The 21208-nt window shown below is 41.3% G+C and overlaps 1 protein-coding gene across 1 annotated transcript in view; it reads right to left on the bottom strand.

Moving 5' to 3' along the window:
- Positions 1–1468: 1468 nt before the first annotated feature.
- The window catches only part of NPSR1 (neuropeptide S receptor 1), a 62785-nt gene continuing 43045 nt past the window's right edge, over positions 1469–21208 (bottom strand). The window contains exons 3-9 of the mRNA XM_032988891.2: positions 20547–20650; positions 20139–20232; positions 15321–15522; positions 6251–6327; positions 4203–4292; positions 1849–2029; positions 1469–1725 (exon numbers count right to left, since the gene is read on the bottom strand). Of these exons, the coding sequence (XP_032844782.2) occupies positions 1632–1725; positions 1849–2029; positions 4203–4292; positions 6251–6327; positions 15321–15522; positions 20139–20232; positions 20547–20650 (842 nt within the window). The 3' untranslated portion in view covers positions 1469–1631. The remainder of the gene's footprint in view (positions 1726–1848; positions 2030–4202; positions 4293–6250; positions 6328–15320; positions 15523–20138; positions 20233–20546; positions 20651–21208) is intronic.

Below are 21208 nucleotides of genomic sequence, written 5' to 3'. Positions count from 1 at the left end.
GATTCATGGTTTTAATTAAGCTGTTACCAAAATTTAGACATAACAGAATTTCATAATAATGAAAAAAGAAACCTTGTTTGTTTTCCTGAGAACATAAAGCCCCACAATTTTATGTATCTCCTACTTAGGAAAAAAGATTTTTGTAATATAGGTAATGATAAATAAATTTTATTCAGTTCTTGTTTTGCAGGGAACAAACTCATTGCAAAGGATCATAATAATAAAAAAACCCCTGTTTAAACCGACTCCACTTAAGTAAGAATGCATTTTTTTTTTTTTTTTTTTTTTTTTACCCAGAGGAAACAAACACACTTGCCTTACAGCTCATTAGAGTGTCTTATCATGCAAACGCTTTAAGCTGCCTTGCGGTAAAATGAACGTTGAAGTCGGTATCATCCACCCACCTGCCAAAACCTGTGTGAGAACAGTTCTCCTTAAACTTGAGAACAGTGTGGGGCGGGAGGGTGCCCCGAGGGTGGGGGGAAGGGGAAGGGGATGGCCCGAGGGAAGGGGATGCCCAACTGCTTGGGCACTGTGGAGTGGAGTTCTGCCCAAGGCCAGTGATTTGTGGACCCTACAATGAGTTTGCACGACTGGACCATCAACAGATGATAGTTTTTTCTAAATGTAATTTGAGTTTTATGGTTTTGCTCAGGTCTTTTTCCAGCTCTGAGGTTGTCTAAAGATGTTTATGGTTCCCTGCATGATTTAAGTGATGTGGACGATTTACATAGGGCATGAGCCAGGGAAATGTTGCCGTGTGGGTGATGAGATTGACTGGTGCTGAAGTTCCCCACTATGGTAGGTTCCCATAGGGCCCCCAAAAGACTGCTCAGGGCCTCTGTCACAGGAGCACGTGAGGATCTGTGCATGTGATGCACCACGGGGTCTGAGAGGGGCCGGCAAATGCTTCATTAATACGGTAGCACCCAGAAATGAATGCCTGTCTGGCTGTGTCGCGTGGGAGCCCTGCAGGGACCCGGGGTTGCCACCAACACGCTGATGTAGGACAGCAGGGAAATACTGCACAGGAAGGGGAGGACGAGCTGCAGGGGTGGTGTGGCTGGGAGGACTGATGTGAGCTGAGATGCGGGGCCAGGAGAGGTGGGAGGCAGTAATCCAGCCCTTCCGTCCCCTCTTCTCCGGCTACAACTACGTAAGTGCTTGTGTGTGAAACCCAAATATAATTACATAGAGTGTTGGTCATGTATTCTCTTTGGAAAATTGTCTGTGTTTTCATTTTAAGTGGGGTCCCTGCTCTGTAACTACTTGTAAATACTCTTTATTAGTTATACAAGCTAGACGGTAGAGTAGATTACTTTTAGTGACTCCTGAAAAATAGGGAAAACTGACTAGACACCATTTACATTGGTTTTTGCTGTCCAGAGTACATATACATTACAGCTTGCTCGAAAAGAGAGGGCCAAGGTGAGCCCTCATGACAGTGGCATGCAAACCCCTCGTTCTGAGTTCGGCACCGGCAGTGTGCGATTGTGGAAGCTGCAGTAGAAATCCAAAATACATGTGCTGCTCAACAGCAGTGAGGAGCAGGCTCTTCCCAGCCAGTGTCTGACCGCTCACAGTGCGCCTCAGTACAGGTCCTGGCGTAGCTTTGTGGAGCGTCGTCTGTGCTAGATGTATTCTGGTTTGGACAGGACCTGCATCTCCTGCCCTCCATCGCTCCTGTCCCGGAAAGTCCCCCCCAGCCTTTGAGTTCTTCTTTCCCTAAAGAAAATAAGGAATGGTCAGAATTAAAACAGACAAAAATAGGTAGTGGGTTTAGGGACTGTGTTTGTGTCTTTCCTCCCTTTTCAGGGGGTAGTCAGAGTGACAGTAAGGGAGAGATACTCGAAAGGGGGGCAGAGGCGGTTGCTGAAGAGGCAGTAGATGAGGGGGTTGATGGCACTGTTCAAGGCTGGCAGGTTCTGAATGATCACAGATGCGTAGAAACGCTCTTTGGTCTCAGGGAGTAGGTTGAAGTTGTCCAGGATATCAAAAAGAAAGTAAGGGCTCCAACAGAGAACAAATGCTGGAAGAGAGAGAGAGAGAGAGGAAGAGCTTGACATTAGGTAGTTTAGCTATTTAGGGAGGTAATCACACACACATAGAGAGACTATCATAACACATAAATATTTGTTCATGCAAAAAAAAAAAAATCTCCCTATTCAGGGTGTTATTTAAGAGAATAGTTATTAGATTGTGCTTTTATTTGTCTTTATTTTTATTTTAATGCCCATAAAATATATTTTGTGTGCTCCTCTAAGTGTTTAGAGTGCTCCCTCTAGACATATCGAGGCACTTTTGAACACTGCACAACACATAAAGGGTAAATAGGTAGCCAGTTAAAGCATCATCAGTTATAGTGAAGCGCTCTTTTAATGGTCCCCTGAGTGAGCAGCCAATCTAAATGTACACACCACCAAAGTGCCGCTCAGTGACAGCACTGCCTGTCACAGCCACCTTTAAAAAAGGGCTCTGAGACACCCAGGAGCAAGAAATGACACTCTCACACCACATTATGACAGACCAACGTGTCATTTTGCGTGCTGGTTGGAGGTACTGTGTACTTGGAGCGTGCAGGAAAACTCTCTAACATCTATACTGCAATTTGAAAGATGAATTTGGGGAAGGGAAGAGAGGGCTACATTTTTCTTAGTCCCTGCTTTTGTTCAGAAGTGGTAGAAATAAAGAGACCACAGATTCCTTTGCAGGCATAGGGCATAAATCTGCTTCTCACAAATTTCTGTCATCTCCTTTCACAAAGGCTTTTGAGTCAAGATGTACATAGAAACTCTGAGACAGGCAGTTCACTTGATTAAGCTGTACCTGGGTTGCAGATGTGCAGGTACCTATGAAATCAGACACATGATCTCCTCCTGACCCAAATGAGAGAGCTGAGTAACCTTGTGCTTACTTTCTTGTGATGTTAATCAGTATTTTTTCATTGGCAGTTAGCTGAGCCCTCACTGAATGTGCAAGGAAGATGTAAACTCCCCTCTTGTTTTCTAGAGTAACCAAAGTGGCAGTGTTGATGCACAGGTACCAGCAAAATAGGAATACACAGTGTCAGCGTATGGATCATAGCACTGACTATGCTGAACTTCAAGTGGCTTCAGAGAAATCCATGAATGTTACGTGCCTTAATCTGTTTGCACATCAAGAGATCATAGAATGTTTTGTGTTGGAAGGGACCTTAAAGATCATCTAGTTCCACACCCCCACCAACCTCCACCGTGGTCAGGGACACCTTATCATCAAGGTCCTTTGAAATACTGAGCATCCAGGTGAGCTTTTAACATTTGATGGCTTTGCAATAGTAGTTGTTTCTGACAAAAGCTTTCTCTGATTGCCACGCAGAAAAGTTCAGACACAGAGAAGCTGTTCCTGGGTTTCTGAAAAACGTGAATCACACTGGCCTCTCATGTCTGCAGATGTTACTGCTAAACAGTGAGCTAAGCACCTCAGTAATAGCTATTATCACAATATCATCCAATCTGAATTTTGTGTAGTGTTGAAAAGAGAAGCGACCTCTTTTTCAGTGGTAGGGGACAGCTGTCAGCCCTTGGGAGTAAATAGCTTCGGTCACCTTCCTTCCTGTCTCTGGCAGCTAATCACAAGCCCTGTGTGACGCTGCCTTTATTTATCAAGATAGAATGTCAGCCTCCTAATTCCATCAGAGTAATGTCGTCTCCCTGGGAGACAGAAGACACCTGCACTGAGTCATCTGCTGCCCAGCCAGGAAAGGAGAACTCGATCTTGTGCTTCTGACATCAAATTCAATTGCTCTGCATCCCTTGCCTCTCCTTCCTCTCCCTTGCACTGCCCCAGCACCTAACATGCCATACATAATCTCTAAGCCTAAGAGACAACTCAGTTGTCAAGTCTCTTCTCAGCTTCCATGGGAAGGGGATGACCCCTTCCTTTGTTACTTTTAGGCTATGTCCCTCCTTTACCCTCTTTATGCACGAGGGGCTGTGCATACAATTTCATTTGAGGCTTGTGTCAGACGCCTGAAGTAGGAGCTTGTCAGCCAGAGGAGAGGGGAAGGACATGGTCAGAAGGCAAGTCAGGAGGTCTAAGTAGAGCTCCCTCTCTGAGCCATCTACTCCACTTTATCTGCTGATAACAGAGGGAGCTGAGGAAAACCAGCTTCCTAACATCAGCATCCTCCCCAGCTACCAGCTGCGGGGCTCTGCACTTACCAAGGATAATTACGATGCTGTACTTGATTGCTTTCACTTTCGCCCTGGATATGAACCCGCGACTGCTGTAGCCAGCAGAGGTTTTGCCACCTGGGGAAAGAACAGTTCAGCTAGTAAAAGAGCCAGGCTGGTGTGTAGACGTGTCTGTGTGTACCTCCTCAGGCAGGACAGCCCTACGTAGCCCACCCTTCCCTGGTGTCAGGCAGGGGCTCAGTAGTTCCTGAAATCCGGACGCTTGCAAGCCTGCTCAAGATGGACACTCAAAACGTGAGCCACCCCAAATCAAAAGGGGAGATGTAAGCAGAAGAGATATTCCTGAATCATTGTGGCAGCTGGCTGTTCCTGATCCTTGACACTTGCTCAGGAAAACCACTGCCTGTGTGCCCAACTGTATCAGTCTGGTGTGCCACCACAGCTACAAATCCACAACTAGAGTGGTGTTATAGGAGACATTTTCTGAAAGGAACTGGCAGCTGCAATTAAGAAAAGAGAAGAAACAACCTGGAAAAACAGACTACCTTCTCGCTTTTAACTGCATTTCAGTCAAAAGGATTTTAAAAGCTACATATTCCCTTAGCCTCTCACTCTTTTTGATGCTTTGAATACTCAGTCAAGCATTCTACTCTCCACGTTGACTCAGTAATGAAATAAGAAATGCTGTTAGACTATCTTTTCAGAAATGAAGTGTGGCTTGAACTGAGAAGCAAATTCTATTCTATCTCACACCAAGGCTGGTTGATCTCATTTCCTCTAAAGCCACACTAATGTCTCTGAGAATCAAGGTCTGTATTTGAATAACAGTACCAGCATGATTGCAATAACATGCCTGATTTGATTATCAATGTCAATTTGCTGTTCATGTTGCTGGGTTAGAATAATTAGGTTCACCATAGTGAATACACAAGATCACTTTTTATCAAAACATCTTTAAACTCTTGTAGTCCAAACTTAGGACTGGAATTTTGATTAATGTAGTTGGAAATAATTCTGTATACAACTTCTTGTACCTCATAAAACCAGTATATCAGGGCTGTGTAATTTGTAAAGGAAAAAATATAAATAAAATTAATGTGGGCTTGCAATCAGTGAAACAGCCCATGTAGAAGCTTGAAGTTAGTCCACATTTAATATTACTTGAAATCACTTGGTGACTTGTAGAATAGAATATATCTCTTGGATGAGGAGAATGACATTTTTTTCCAAGACTAGTTAATGCTGATTGTGTCATGAAAGCAGGATCATTAGAAATCAGTCCTGTTCAAGCTTTTCAAATGAGGAGTAAATCTTAGATTATAGTTGACAGATGTCACGTTATAACACAAGGATATCTGAATATGTGCAATAGCACATTAGGACACTTCCTCCTGTACCAGACATGATCCATGTTCCTGCTTTAGGCAGCACCAGCAACTTGGTCCCTGTGGTTTGGTGTTTCCACTCACTACTTGTCTGCACTTACTGGTTGTGTGCTCTTACAGTTGTGTGTAAAACACATTAGCATAAATTAACATACTTTTCTTCACAACTAATAGAAAAGGCAGCTGACAAGTGAGGATCTTGAAATGCTTTGTGCTCTTTGCCAAAACAGCTCAGAACGGTCCAAAAATGTTTATGGTCTTGGGGTGGAAAACTCAGCTCATTTTATGGCTTTTAGTAGCCAGGAATTTCTGATCTTGACCAAAATACAGACTTGCAAGGGTATGTGAAAACACAGCAAAAGTGTTATCTAAGTATATGCCAGAAAATAATTATACTAGAAATGAGCAATGTTCTAGAAATAGGGATTCTAAGATTTAGAATAAGAATATTTTACATTTTATTTATTTTCTACCAGATGTTTTCTGTAATTTTTCTAAAGGCGATTTAGTGTCAAAGGAAAGAAGGTAAATAGTGTAGAAAAGTTTTTGAGCGAGCAATTACAGAAATGCCATTTTCTCTGCATTGATGGGGGCCCAGTGTGACACCACATGTCCAGGCATTCCTGGATTTGTGCGGGACTGACCAGATGTGAATCACGAGGCCGGAGACACGTGTGTGCTGAGACTCACCAGGGCAGCTGGATATGATGACAGCCTGAGCTTTGCTCTTCATCCAAATGGTTCGAATCACGATTGAGTATATGACACTATGGAAGGAAAAGAGTCATTGGTATTATGAAGCACAGTAAATTTAACTGACATCCCAGTCATTTGTGCTCTATGAACACACTTATCTATGTTTAAGGAACTCATAGAGATGATGGGACTGCACGGGAATAATAATAATGACAACAACGATAATAATAAATAACGTATTACTGTCCCGTAGTACTTTTCAGAAGCAGACCTGAAGAGTTTTCATCATGGAAGTCACTATCATTGTCCTGGCTTTGCAGATGTCAAATCTAAGCCTCAGGGGAGTGATTTGACCAAGATCTCGCAGGCAAAAGCTCATTAGGGATTTTGAGCCTCTGAAGCCAAATCTGCCTGGGTACCAGTCCCAGGGCGCTAGCCCTGAAATGGGAGTTTTGCTGTGCATACACTTCTGTTTTGGTGTTACTTTGTATGAAGATGATGAACAAAATTGCACCCTGGGGAATTTGATAGGGGCAAGATCCATGAGAAATGCAGTTAAATACTGTGATGCTAACGTCCGGGTCTCAAGGTCCCAGGATGGAAATTGAAGAGGACAAAAGTATCTGGTAGGTGGGAAGAGTTAGATGATTCAAAACCAGATCCACCACAGTTTCCATATTTAGAGGGGAATATATATACTTTTAATGGAAAAGAAATGCCCTAGTCCACAATGACCTTGAATAGTTATGACCTTTCCCTAGACGATAACAAATCTGCAATTCTATTTATTTAATATAGAATAGGTAAAAACAATTCCTTCATGCTGAAGAGTTGTTTGAACCCACATCCCAGACAAGGCTGTTACCTTTTTAGCAGTTTACATAAAAAAAATAAGAGGCTTTGCTCTGTCTGCCTTTTCTCTTGCAAGCACACATAATGTGCAGCTAAAATCACTAAGCAACAACATACTTTTGACTGGTGTTTTCCTTTTTAGTCTGCTAAGGAAGTCAAAAATAATTTAAGAATATTTCAGCTAATGTACTGTTTGCCATGTTTTCCTGGTGTAAAAACCAAGCATTATAACAGAAGTTGTCTTGTGCTGTTTGCAATGCACCTTAGTGTTTTGTGGGGCCTGGGGCAGCCTGACCATTAATTGCCATAAAACTTAGTGGTGACTCTGTGAAAAAGGTACAACTTGGAAGATTATTTCAGGGTGTTTTATAGAGACGAAAATGTGTCTTACTATCATGTGGTTTATTTTTATTGTCAGAAGAGACATTATACTTTTAGACTTATAGACTTATTAGAGCTTTCAGACAGATATATGAGCCTTTCCTACAGCACTCAATTCCTAGACATGTTTGCAAAGGCAGTATTTGTGTGCCTTGGAGGTTTTCTTTCTGTGGAAGTTTGATCCATCTGGTTTCCAGGCTCAATAGGTGAGAGATGGAAATTCAGTGTGCAGTCTGGGCTGTGTGGCAGATCAGTAGTGTACTTGCCCAGTGAGGGTTTTGCATGCATCTGCCGCGGACTCCAGCTCGCCCTCCTTAATCCCTTCAAAGGTCCAGCATGGCTCCCAGCTGACTTGAACATTTTCCTTTTATCTCCTGGCTTTTCAAGAACCTGTTTATTTATCAGCTGGTGCACTTGAGAGTTCCTTTGTACTTTGTACTGACAATGGTGGAAAGTTCACGTATCATTTCTCCTTTGACTGTTTCAGTGAATTAGAATGTATTATGATGATAATGGTTGTCATCTCAAGAAAATTTCCAGTCAGCTCCTAAAAGTCCTGTTTCTCCCTAGCCTGCTATCTCTAGCCTGACTTTTTTATTTGCAGTTGAAACAATATCACCTCTGGTGCAGGCCTGCATGTGTCCAGCAGGATACGTTCTGAGTTGCCTAAGCATCAGGATGAAGGGACCTAGCTCCGTAATCAAAATATTCAGGCTCCCTACTTCTAGCCAGGTGTCACAAGTATTCAATTACAAAGTCAGGCTCTTCAGTTGCTTTCCCTCCAACCCCAGAAATCCTGCCCTCTTGGCTGCAGTCTGGCAGGAGTGTCCCTTTCACCAGGCACAGTTATAGCCGCTGCCGTCTTCATGCACCAGCCATGGGATGTGACATCAGGCCCTGGAATACACTTGACATTTCACAGTGGAGATTATGTGCTCTTTCATTTGAATCTCTAATTTTTAGAAGTCCAGGAGAAAGTTTAATTCCTGGTTTAATCCAGTGCCTTCTAAAGTGCTGCCAACATAATGGATTTGTACTGGTGTTTTTGCCTTTGTTCATCTTTCTTTTCTCTATAGCTGGATCCACTGGAGCCTTCCTTATCGGGAGGGGACCAGAGGTGGTGTAAAGATGTTCAGGGTGAGTGTCAAGAAAGACAAGTCATGCTAGGTACACTTCCCAGCCATCGTTTTGCCAGTCAAAATTGTGCCTTTATGCTTTCATCTCACTGGGACTCCAGATCTTATTAGTGCCTAATCATTTTTTTTTTTTTTTTTTTTCCCCAGCTATGCTGCCAGGGAGCTAAGAAACTGGTGTTTCCAGAAATGTGTCACCCAAAGCTTAAGATCAAAAAAGGCATCTTTATGTATGTTTCAAAGCCACAACAATAAAAAGACAGCACTTACGGGACAGAAATTGTATTTTTCTTGCAAGAGAAAGGCAGTTTTGTTTCAGAATCTATTTGTAGCTTCCTCCTTTCCATAGAAGGCAGCTGGAGGAGGATGTGGTGGTTGGTGACGTCTCAAAGGGTGGGAAGAAATTCCCATTTGTTGGACAATGAAGTAGCAGGTGAACAAGTGGGGGACAAATGACAACCAGTATTCAGGTGGACAGGAGGGTGTTCAGCAACAGTCTGCACCGTTCTGACCATAATGTAGTCTCTCTTTCCTTCCTCTCCACATCAAACTGTTCAGCCTTCACTGCCAAGATGTAAAAGCACACTACATATTGCTGGCAACCTCTTTTTCAACACATATGACATGCCTGCATGCTGCTTGCCCTTGTCTCCACTGAAAGCACCAGCAGATGTGATGTACAGCTCCTTGGGTCCAGGTGTTGTCAGGTTTCTTTGTGCCTGTAAGTGCGTAGTGCACTGGTCTCCCAGCCCTCACTGGGGATTCTTGGGGGCTATATAAACATGTGTTGTAGTTATTTTAATGCATACTATGATATTAAAATACTATATGAGTGGTTTTAGTCCATTATTGTATCCGAGAGACTGAAAGGGAAGAAAGATTTCAAATGGAGTGGTCAAACCTGGATAGAAAAATAATTCCAGACTTTTTGAGAAGGAGATACTCAGGCTTTAAGACCATGGCATAGAAAGGACATGCTGTTAATCTGAAAATGCAGTGCTCTTTCTAGCCCAAATAAAATGCATATCTGGAGAGGTGGCAGGATAATACAAGAATACAGTTCAGACTATGGATGTATCTCAGTAAATGAAATTCATTGTATCTCAAAAACAATTTAGCTTGATCCAAATTCTGAAGGACTAAGATGTATGTTCGTTGTAATATGTTATTAGTTAATGGTGTTGATTAATACGGCCCCAGTGATAATTGCTGCATTCTTTGTCCATGTAAATAACTGACTTACTGTTAGTCATACAAATGTTACTGTGAATAGTCCTACTTTGTCTTTATTTTTAATTCATAGTCACTTCTGGTTTGGAAAAATAGGAAGACTTCTGGTAAAGCCATGTATTGATATTAAGAATCATAAGAGTTACTGATCTGCCTGCTCTTTAAACAGAGATTTCATTTTTTTTTTTTTTTTAATAAATGATTGCATTATGATAGCGTCCCACCCACCCTCAGTATTTACTAGTAAAATGAGCCTTTACACATAAGCTCCCTGATAATTGCTTGTATTTATCATCCAGCACTGCCTATTATTCCTCGTACTTTATTTGTGCAAATTGATGCAGCTGCATTATGTTTTATGTTAGCCAATTTACAGCACTATTTACCCAAAGACAAAAGGCATATGTAACTCCATCTGAACAAGCCATTGTAGGCATGTGTAATGGGTCAGTGAATAGATGGGCAGATATTAAAACATATGTGCAAGATCTAGGATTTTTTTATTTAGAAATGGAAATTGCAGGCAAAAATGATTGTGTTTGCCAAATCAAGCTTGAAAACTGACCTTTGTTATTTTTATTAATTGTATTTTTATTCTCTTTATTTGATGTAATTCAGACTATTTTTTATTTCATCGCAATATCTTGGGTTTAGTTCCATATTTTTCCTTTTAGCTGATCCTGTTTTTTCTCTTCTAATTATTTTTCTGCTGCTCCAAAGCAAATGTTCTCTTTGGAGTTTTGATTTTAAACAGCAGATGGATATTTTTTCCTATGTGCTTCAAGAGGAAATTTTGCAATTTTTTTTTAACCTGAATTTGGAATTATATTAGACAAATACCTATATTTATCAGGTTAAAATATAAAAAAAAAATATATTTGGCAATCATGAATAACAGCTAAAAAGACTCTTAATTTCTGGATATTCAAATGCCAGAATATAATTATGGTTTGGCAGAGGGTAGCAATACAGAGCAGGAACACAGTAGCTTGTCTGCCTCCCTGTCACAGGACCCGAGGGGTCCAGCTGCAAATATTTGCAGAAGAGAAGTCCGCAATCTTGATTTGACCAATATTTAACCTCTGTTGAGCAATGTCCCAGAGGTATTCAGCTATCATAGATACCATTTGAGCTTTGCTTTGCATATCTTGGCGTGGGAGAAATGGCTTTGGTTATAGCTGATGACACTTGTCCCAGAATAGGAGAGAACTAATTACTGCAGGTTGCCTCATTCGTTTTTCTGAATTTTCTGGGTTTTGATAGGTTGGCAATATCAGCTGAAGAAAAAGTGGTAGTTTAGTCTAAATAAAAGAGAACAGGACAGATTTTTAAGTGCTGTAAGGAAGAAGCTGATGCAGGATTTGTGGCTCTCCTTGCCCAACGCTAATACAGTGGGAAGGAGGGGAGCTTTTACATGAAAAGAACAAATATTCTCCCCTATTCTCAGATCTCGAAGATAACCACACACTTGGGTTAAAAACCTAATCACAGCTTCTCCTTCAATTTTCATTATTCAGGTCTTGTTCATTTGTATTATAATCAGGTAAAAAGCTCGCCGCAAAACCACAAGCTGTTTGATAACTGATTACTGATTCTCCAGTTGTGAAGAAGTGGTGGGAACAGACCTCTCAGGTATTTAAATCTTTCAGGGCTGTTGCAGTTTTGTTTCATAGATTGCCTTTTTATAGATATGGGGGTTTTTTGTTGTTTTTTTTTGTTTTTTTTTAAAAAAAAAAAAAAAAGACTGTTGTTTTCTTCTGGTTCATGTTTCGGCTTGGAATCTATAGGGTTTTCTTACACCATGTCTGGGGGATTAGCTCATTGGTGGAAGGGTTTTCCAGACTGAGCATAAGGTTATCAGCTAAATAATTCATTCCATGAGCTGCAGTGTTATGAATAACGCACCTCCTGTGAGTTAGTTGAAGGCTGTGTCAGGAACGTGTGAAATCAGCTCTGCCGAGAGAGCTGAGGGATGGATGAGAGAAGCTTAAAAGATGATGGCACCTGGACTGTAGCAAGTGAAAACTGCTCAGCCAAAGCAGCGTACCTAGTGTGGAATTAAGTCCTGCACCTGAAAAGTAAAATTTTATCCCTCGTATGCACTTTGGATGAAATGTGCCAGAAAAAGTGCTGTCATCAGTGAACTGCTTGGCTCTAGAGGTTAGGTTTCCAGCAGATTCAGGCGGCAGAACTAATTAAGAATTAACTCCGCCAGCCAGTGTCCCACATTGCGTCAGGCACCTGCCATGCAGCTAAATCAGAGTGCTTCGGTAGCGAAAATAAAGTAGCTGTGCAAACAAAATGAATTATTGAATGAAAGGTCTTATTCTCCCCCTGTGTGTGCCCTGCCTCACTTCCTCAGGAAGTGTGGCATGTGCCTTGGCTTCTTATTCATGGCTTCTTAGATACTGATCCTTGACTTCTCAGTTGCACATTTATGGACTGTCTGTCCTTTGTTATGTTGTGGCCTTTTTTTAGTAACATCTTCAGCTAAAGTCCATTAAATTAAAAAAATCAGAAAATGTCTTCATTTACTAAATAACCCCTTTCATTTTTATAATTAATCTTTTGACAGAGTAACACAAAACTACAATGTACCTGATCTCTCTTGCCCTTATGAAACATCACCTCATTTGTCATCAAACTATTGTGCATCTGAAAATATTCCGCGGGACAAAACTTTTGCAGAGAAATCGAGTCCCTGCAGATGTTAACAGCTATTTCTACAATTCTTTAGCTGCAAACTCCTTACCAGAGTATTTACATGCTGCAGCCACGTCAGGTGGATTAACTTTACATTCCTGGACTGCTGAAGAATCTTCAAGAAATAGATGTCATGCCTTGAGACTATGTTGACAGATGCTTTACAGATGCATCAGCTGGGAAGTTGCAACCTTTAGTTGTATGCTTGAAACTTGAAAAAAAATGTTCTAAAAAAATAGCCAGTTCTTTCCAAACTGCATGACATTTGTTCATAATGTCTCTCCTGACCTTGCCCTTATGGTAATCTTCTTTTTATGTGATTTTAGACAACCATCTCTATTCTGAAGAAAATAGTATCGCTGACAACTAGAAATAAATGGGCACAAAATAATCCTTCCCTGTGCCACCTCAATTTCTTCCTACCAGTTCTGGACACCAGTTAGGACCTGTCAGAAATCTGACTTCTGCTGACAAGGACGTGGGAGCATTTGTGTTGGTGTACACTGAAACTAGGAACATGTGTGGGCAGGCAACGAGCACCTCTCTGCCCCGTGTCTCCGAGGCCAGTGTTTCAAGTTCCCATCCTGCCATAACCTTCTCATGTGAAAGTCACTTAAGGTTAAAGCCACAAAAATGTTAGGATGTTTTATTCATGTCTCAGCTGTCAGGACAATCTCATGAAATGCCAATTTCGCTGCCTTTCCCTTTCCCCTCATGTCTTCATCGCTTTCTTGCTTCTGGGGATTTACTGTAAAGCAAGTCACAGAGCTGATCTGGTTTGAATATCTTCCTTTGGCGGGGAGGAGGGGAGCATAATGTCAGCAGCTCTGAAAAACTTGTTGCTGTGTAGCTTGCCTTTTCTTGGCAAACAAGTATGTATGCCATGTAAAAAGGAGTGGCTGGTCAGTAAGAGAAAGCATGCAAATCTGTAAGTTTGAGTGTGAAAGAGATGTTTTACACACCTGTGGAATGACTGATAACTGGACAGGCTATCGGCCTTTTTCCTAAAATGCTTGAAATGCTGGCTAGAATTTTCTGATTGCTAGCTACTTGAAAAAATTAATAACAAAGCTCCTCTCATAGTAACAGCCAGCCTCAAAGTTTTCTAGTGCCATTTCTTTTCACAGTTAAATTACTTTTTCTCTTCTGTGTGTGTTTATTCTATTTGATGTTAGTGCTGGGCTGAAGATCCACCCATATTTTTTTTTTACATATTCCCAATATATTTTTTTGTTTAATTAAAACTAGGCTGGCTTTAAGATATAGGTAAACATACAAAGAGAAATGATTCTGTCTAGGAAGGAAGAGCGATTGGACAAACTGGGAGTAGTTTTTCTCTATTGCTATCGTGTCCTTTCTTTAAAGAGAACTTTTTGTGATTTTGTTTATCTGTGCAATCTGGCACAAAAATGGAAGGTTTAAGCAAACTGATATCTTATGAGCAAAATATAAAAATTTTCCCTTCTCTCTAGGGAGCAATACTGGTCACTGTTGAATCCGTATTAAAAGAGAGCAAGATGAGTTCAAGCACCACGTGGTTTTGAGTCTATCAGAGACAAACTTGTTGCCACGAGAAGTTGCAGAATTTAATCTCTGTGATTAAACAGTAAGAAACTTCAAGGCACAACTCAACTGGAAAGGAACTAAAACCATGACGCCGTCTTTACCCTTTAGCTCATGTAGCCAGTCCTGTCATCATCTAGAAACACCAGGCTCCCCACCCCTAACTGGGGCGAGCAGGAAGCTAACAGACACTCATGGCTCATCACCTGCTGGAAAAGCAGACGGACCAAGAGAGATGTCCAAGGGACATGCAAACATAGCTCCTCTCTCACAGCACAAACAGCGTGTCACCACATTATGGGGGGAAAAAGGAGTCCCAGTAAGTCATCTTTGCCACAGAGAAGAAGAGATGGACACCAAGAAATCCTTTTGTAACCTTGCTACTGGAAGAGAATAAAAGGGAAAGAAAGGGAAGGGCTCAGAGGACAAGTTATTGGCACTGGCAGCCTTTCAAGGGAGTTAACAAGCCTCACTCTTTCATATCAGTTTTTGACTGCTGCTTTGCATTGGTAGTTCCTCATGGCTAAATAATTTTTGTTTAACAGCAGCTACTGTCAGCGCCCCATAGGGAGGCAATAAAATTCCCTGATCACTAAGCACAGTCTGGGATATTGGTTAACCTCAGTTTAAAATAGATTCTTCTGTAGATCATCTTTGTGATTTTGGGCAAATCAGTCTCAACTATTTGCAGCTCAGCTTTACCATTACAAAACAAGAAGAATTTTATTTGCTCGTATTTTAGGAGTGGTTGGCAGCTTCAAACACTTGGAGATTTCCTTCCGATCCTGGAGAAGAAACACTCTTCTAGTACTATAATGCTTGAGAGCACTTCAAGTTAATTTTAGTTTAATTAGTGTTAAGTGTGGTTTCCTGTTCTTTTATTTAAACTATGTTTTGTAATAATAGCTAGATATTAATACTGGATTTATAAAGATATGTTTCAAGCCTGAAGCTGTGGATATAAGTGGACACAGTTAGAGATTCAGTCCTTTTTTTTCAATGAGAATGTTTCTGGCTATTAATATCGCATGGAGAACACCCAGGGCAAGTAGAGCGACCTCTGCATTATGTGATAAAACTGAAGCAGCTATAAGGCAGGTGTGGAAATGAAATCATAATGAAGGAGTAGAAATTAAAGCATTAAGCTGATTGCACACTTGACAGCTTTCACCGCACGCTTGCTGACTGAGGCTCAGACTTACCTGATAATGATCAGAGGAATGAAGTACACCAGGAAAGCCACCACTGTCATGTAGGGTATCCAGTAGGAGTCATCAGGCCAGAGAGCCCAGCACTGCACTTCCCCGTTGGAGAGCTGCCGTTTCCCAAAAATAATCAGAGTCGGTATGGAAAACAGGAAAGAGAGGCTCCAGGCCACTCCAATGAGAACCTTCGCCTGTCTTTCTGTGCAACAGAGTCAAACAGATGGTGTTAATGGGGGTGCTGGAGCAACTGGTCCCTTGTAGCAGTGCTGATAGAAAGGCAGGGAGGAGGAGGAAACTGGGTGAAGAAAGGGAATTTTGGGCTGGAGCTGGTTGATGCTGAAAAGACTGTAGAGGAGAATGGGGATTTCATCTCTTTCTCATGATAAAAAGTCATGTCATTATGGGCTTGTATTTTACATGTTTTATTTAAAGATGTTAATTTAAAGATGTTTATTCAAACATCTGGCATGGCAAAAGCGACGGTCAGTGGGAGGACACAGAGACAGAAAAGGAGAAGGAGCCCTTGTGCTAAAGATAACAGAGGAAGGCTGAGACTGGGAAGGGTTACTTGAAACATAAGCTAGGTTGGAGCGAACCAGAAGTACCGACAGGGGAAATGTCCTCCTTGGAATGGAAATTAAACAAGTTGATGCACCTTGAAGTGAGAAAGCTCACAAAACATTTCCTATCAGGAAAGAGAGAATAGCTCAGTTCAGTATTAGAACAAAACTGCACAACCAGCTGCCTTTATCTCCAGGTGCAACTTTACTGCCCCAAAGAAATGTAGTCCTGGAGATCCCAGATGTCTCCTGCAGCTCTTTGCATCATGGTGGAGACCAGACCCAGCTCCTGTTGGTGGGCGTATGCCCAAGCCATGCCAAGGGTGGACTGCTAAACGTGAGACAGGGCAGATGATGGAGCACAAGTACTCAGCCCCGTTTTATCTGCCACATCGACTAGGAGATCCTGCTGGACCTCATAGTGAAGAACAGGAGCTGAAGGACCCCAAAACACTTGGCAGGTTTGAGCTACTGATTCCCCTTGACTTCTGGCCTCCTCTGCTGCCAAGCGGGGGAAAACTGGTGGGAAACCAAATGATGTCTGGTGTCATCCATGGGATTTTGTAAAATCAATGCGTTGGAGCAAACAGCCCCAATGCTTTTGTTTTCACGAATCTCAATCTTTTGGCTAAAATCCAGGTAGCTCTAGCTAAAAAGTGGGGGGAAAAAGGGCTGATCTGTGGAGTACCAGTGATTCTCAGCAGCGGTTATTCCTCCTGAGTCAGATTGTGAGAGGAACAGATGGGGACAGATTTTTTAATCTGTGAAGCTTTGGTGTTGAAATACTTTATTGTCTTGCAAAATACCCAAGGTTGTGTGCAAAATAGAAAATCGTTTTAAATTATTCATATCAAGAAAAACGTCTTCCTTCCTTGAAGCTCAAAAAGCAATACCAAAGTGTGTGGGAGAAACATTCAAAAAGTAACTTTATGCTTTATAAAACATCAGTTACAAATATTCACTTACCCTGTTCATTTTTAAATGCTACCCACATTCAGAAAAATATGGCCTTGCTAATCTAGGGCTTAAGGGAACTCTGATGACATCTGCGTAAGTGAGAGGGTTAGATTAAGTCTATAAATATTGCATAGGCAAAGGAGAACTGAAAAGTTTCCCAAAACATAACAGAATAGACTTAGCAAAAGGAATATTAAGAGTACATTTCACAAAATATTTTCTGGCAGAAAGGGCTTTTCAGTTGTGAGATAACTACTTAAACTGCATACATACAAGTCTCAGTGGGGCCCATCCGTCTATTTTTAAGGGGAAAAGATCATACTTGGCTAATATACTTTATTTTTTGCACTGTGTAGTGACACCTTTAATTTAAGAAACAGGCAATTTGGGTTGGTCAAGAATGGTGTTTTATCTTTGTGTTTTATGGAACATTACCTGCAATGTTCATTTATTCTTGTTTTCAAATGTCCCTTGTGTTTTATAGAATATGGCCTTGCTAGTCTAGAGGGCTTTACAGGTTACTGATAGCACCTAGGTAAGTAGATTTTTGTTTTATCAGACTAATGTTAATCAGATGCCTCACGAGCAGGGGGTTTTTATGTTGTTTTTTATAAAAACTCTAATATGCTCTAAATGCCAGCAAATCATCTTACTAGAACTACATCAATTATAAATAGAATCAAATAAATCACAGCTTTTGAAATACGTTATTCTCTTCAGCCAGTCTCAGTATTTTCCTTTAAAAACAATATTGCTCTTTAGATAGTTTTTTCCTACCAGAGTGGTCACGACTGACACCCTGGGTTGGAGTGGGAATCTCAGTCGTGAGCTCTGGCACCGACTCTCTTGGGGGACGTTGTCATGCCGCCGTCCCCTTCGCTCCGCTCTCATCATCCCTGCGCTGCGGCAGGGGCTTTGTGCCCCTCTGCCCGCTCCCAACGTCGTGTGAGGAGCTGTGCTCCCCGCTACCATGAACGAGGCAATCCTTCTATAAAGTGTGCACCACTTTAAAATTAGGCTTTAAATCCAGAGAGAGTGAGCTGTTCCCGATTCTCATTGATCTGATGGACTTCAGCGTCATTTGGAGCCCAAAGCCATGCAAGGGACAGTTTTACATCTGTTTGGATTTTGTCTTTAATTTAAGCCATTCTGTTGTCGCCTGTTTGCATATACCATTTCAACATGGTGAAATATTCATAAAATATCTTCTGCTATAACTTCTCAGTTTCTCTTCTTTTTGATCTTTTTTTTTTTTTTTTTTTTTTTAATAATGTCTTTGGTTATTGAATTAGGTACCTCATACAGTAGAAGCGCTAGGATTAGAATGTATAATTCTTCCACAACCTGTACTTTCTGTGGTAATATATGTATTCACAAAGTAAGTGTTAACTGTTGAAGTTTGTTTCCTTTGAAGGCATGCAATGTACAGCTCATTGCAAAGGCTTTTTAACAGGACTTGAGGCTAGTAACTAAACCACAATTTAAAAAAAAAAAAAAAAAGAAATTGTTTGACATTTTCAAAGCAAAACGTTTGATTTTTTTTTTTCCAGAATATTTAAAAGCTACATGGAAACATAATGTTTAAAATCAATAAGGAGAAACAACTCTTTTGTTTCTTGATTGAAGGATCTAGGGGGATGAGTGTTTCATTTTGGAAAGAAATTTGCTACAAGTTGACTCAGAACTGTTTTTAAAATTTCTATGTGTCATCAGCAATGACACAGTTTTGTAAATCTGTTTGTTCTCCACCTGCAGAATGGCTAAGAGGGTATTTCAACCCCACCCACATGACACCTGTGCTAGGAATAGCTGGGTGCAAAAGGTGAGTATTTATGTATATTCCAGGAAGTTGCTGGATACCTCTGTAGTAACTACACTTCTCTAGATCCTTCTTTTGGATTTAGAGCTGCCTCCTTTTTGCCTTTGAACATGGTCTTTGCTTGCCCATCGGTGTGTAACCAGCCCTTGCCCAGAGGCAGGGGGGCTCTGTCAGTGTTGCCTCTGCTCCTGCCCTTTTTCCCCCCCCAGAGCTGCACCCAGTGGATGGCTCTGCTGCCCCTCAGCTGGGTGCAACGTCTGATCTTCTCCAGTCTTAAAAGAAAAGAAAAAACTCTATGGCATAGGAATAGGGAACGGGACTGAGTTTAAAAAAGGCTTTCATAAAGATTTGAGGTGGTTTGGTGTTTTTTTTTTTTTCAACTTCGAAGTGCTTTGCAAAGATTAAGCACCAAATTCTTTACTAAGCCCAGGCAGTAATGTAACAAGTGCTGCTCTTCCTGTACCATGGCTGAAGAAGAAATACTCAGCCGGCAGTTTTACGAGCCCTCCCCTGCCCAGTGCAGGGTTGGCAGGAGCTGCAGAGTGCGCTGCGCCTCCCACAGCCCCCTGAGAAAAACTTGGTATCAACCTTCCCATTCTGAAAAAGTTGGTCTGCATGCTGCGGAATACGAGGCTAAATTTCACACAAATATTTGAAGTTTTCAGACCTTAACATCTGCCAAAGCTGTGCCACTGCTTGGGCTGGGATTGATTCATAGGTTTTTAAGGCCAGAAAGAATCATTAATCTGATTCCCTGAATAGAGCAGCCTGGCAAAAGCCATAATTACCCCAAAACAAGAATATTTACATCTGATTAAAGTGCGTCTTCCAGACCTCATGGTTCTTGTAACTGTTCCCTTTTCTCCCCACCTGCTATTTCTGCTTATTCACTCAGTGCAACATTCTTAACATCCCACTTTGGCTCTGTAGGAAAGAAATTACGTTCTTTAAATTGCACTGCTGAGCAGCCAGGATATATTTGAGTGCTGTAAAAATAACAAATAGAAGAAGTTATAAGGAACAACAGATATCTAAACTTATATATTATAGCTTTTGAAGTTCTCTTACCAAACTGTTGTATGAATCGTCAGTACTACACTCTCTATCCAAGTTATTTTTTCATGGGAATAAATCGACAATATAGCTGTTGCAGCTCCTAGAGTCAGTGTAGTTGTACAAGGGATGGCTTTTGCCTATAATAACCTTCTCAAAATCCTGGAAGATAATGAAAACCTCTATACTTTTTAAAATGTCATTTCATTCTTTGCTAACACAATGCTTATAAAAACTGCTGAGGGCTAAGTGCAGCTTAAATAAATCTCGAAACCACAGCTCCTTTGCCATTTGAAAAACTGTAACAGAGTCCAAAGGTTGCTACAGTGGGAATGAATAATTCATGGCAACGAGGTTAAGAATTTTGAAACTAAAAAACTATCCAATAATATCCATAGCAATAGAAAGGTACAGAAATTCTCCTACCTCCTTGCAAGAACTTCATTGGGTAAACTATGGCATGATACCGGTCTATGCTTAGTGACACAAGGACGTAAGTCGAGGCATACAGAAGGACCACCTGGGGCAGAAGGTATACAAGACAGCAGTTGAGACACATTTATTGCAGAAAATAATGTCAGTGAAAACACTGAGCTAGGAATATTTGAAAACTTTTACTAAAAAAAAAAGTCTTTTTCTTTTATCCTGTCCACAAAATTTAAAAGATTTAATATGGATTAATTAAAAGTTTTTCAACTTCAATTGAACACTTTCAGCATTTAGCACTTCTGATGCTAGAAAAATGTCTATGCAGCATTTTTGTTAGGTATTATTGCTGTGAGGACACAAATCCACATAAGCTTGGGAATACAGGGGAGGATGAGGTTTCTATACCTGGAAGTAGCGAACGACTCTGCAAACAATATCAGGAGCCATGAAATCTCCAGTGTAGCGCCAAATTATGTCAGTCATTATGTTTATGAGTCCCGTGAATGAATCTGCAAAGAAAATTAACTGAAAAAACATTAAAAGAAACACATGACTGCAGGCGAGCCACAGAGGCAGGTATGACCCTTGGGATGTACCAGCAGCCACTGTGACTGGTCAGCTCAGCATGATAGAGGAGCTGGGAAAGCCTCAGAAAACATTTAAAGTTTTGTGTATTTGTTTGCTTAATGCCAATCCATTCAGACTGACAGGGCATGATTCTTCTAAACGCTGGATCCCAGAGCCGGTTTCTCGTGAGCACGACTTGCCGCTGCCCTCTGGGCCGTGGATCAGCCTGGCTGGCATTGCAAACGGGTCGCATGAGCTTCACCCCTAAAGTGCCTTTTCCTCTCTGGTGCTTATAAAGGGATGTGAGGTGACCAGCTGAGATGGTCATGTCCACCCTAGGCTGGATGCAGGTTTTGGTCTATAGCTGCATCTATACCAAAGGTGCCTAAAATTAACTGAGATCAATTCCTCCTCAAATAACAGTTCGCTTTTTGTGAGTAGAGCTGAATAAAAAACCACCTGTGGGTGTTAATCCCACGTACACCCAAACATTTCAGGGT

Source organism: Tyto alba, unplaced genomic scaffold (assembly GCF_018691265.1).
Source record: "Tyto alba isolate M040663 unplaced genomic scaffold, T.alba_DEE_v4.0 Super-Scaffold_46, whole genome shotgun sequence".
In the NCBI taxonomy this organism is placed as follows: Eukaryota; Metazoa; Chordata; class Aves; order Strigiformes; family Tytonidae; genus Tyto; species Tyto alba.
Note: the sequence above shows the minus strand (reverse complement) of the source record. Positions and strands in the feature narration are given on the sequence as shown.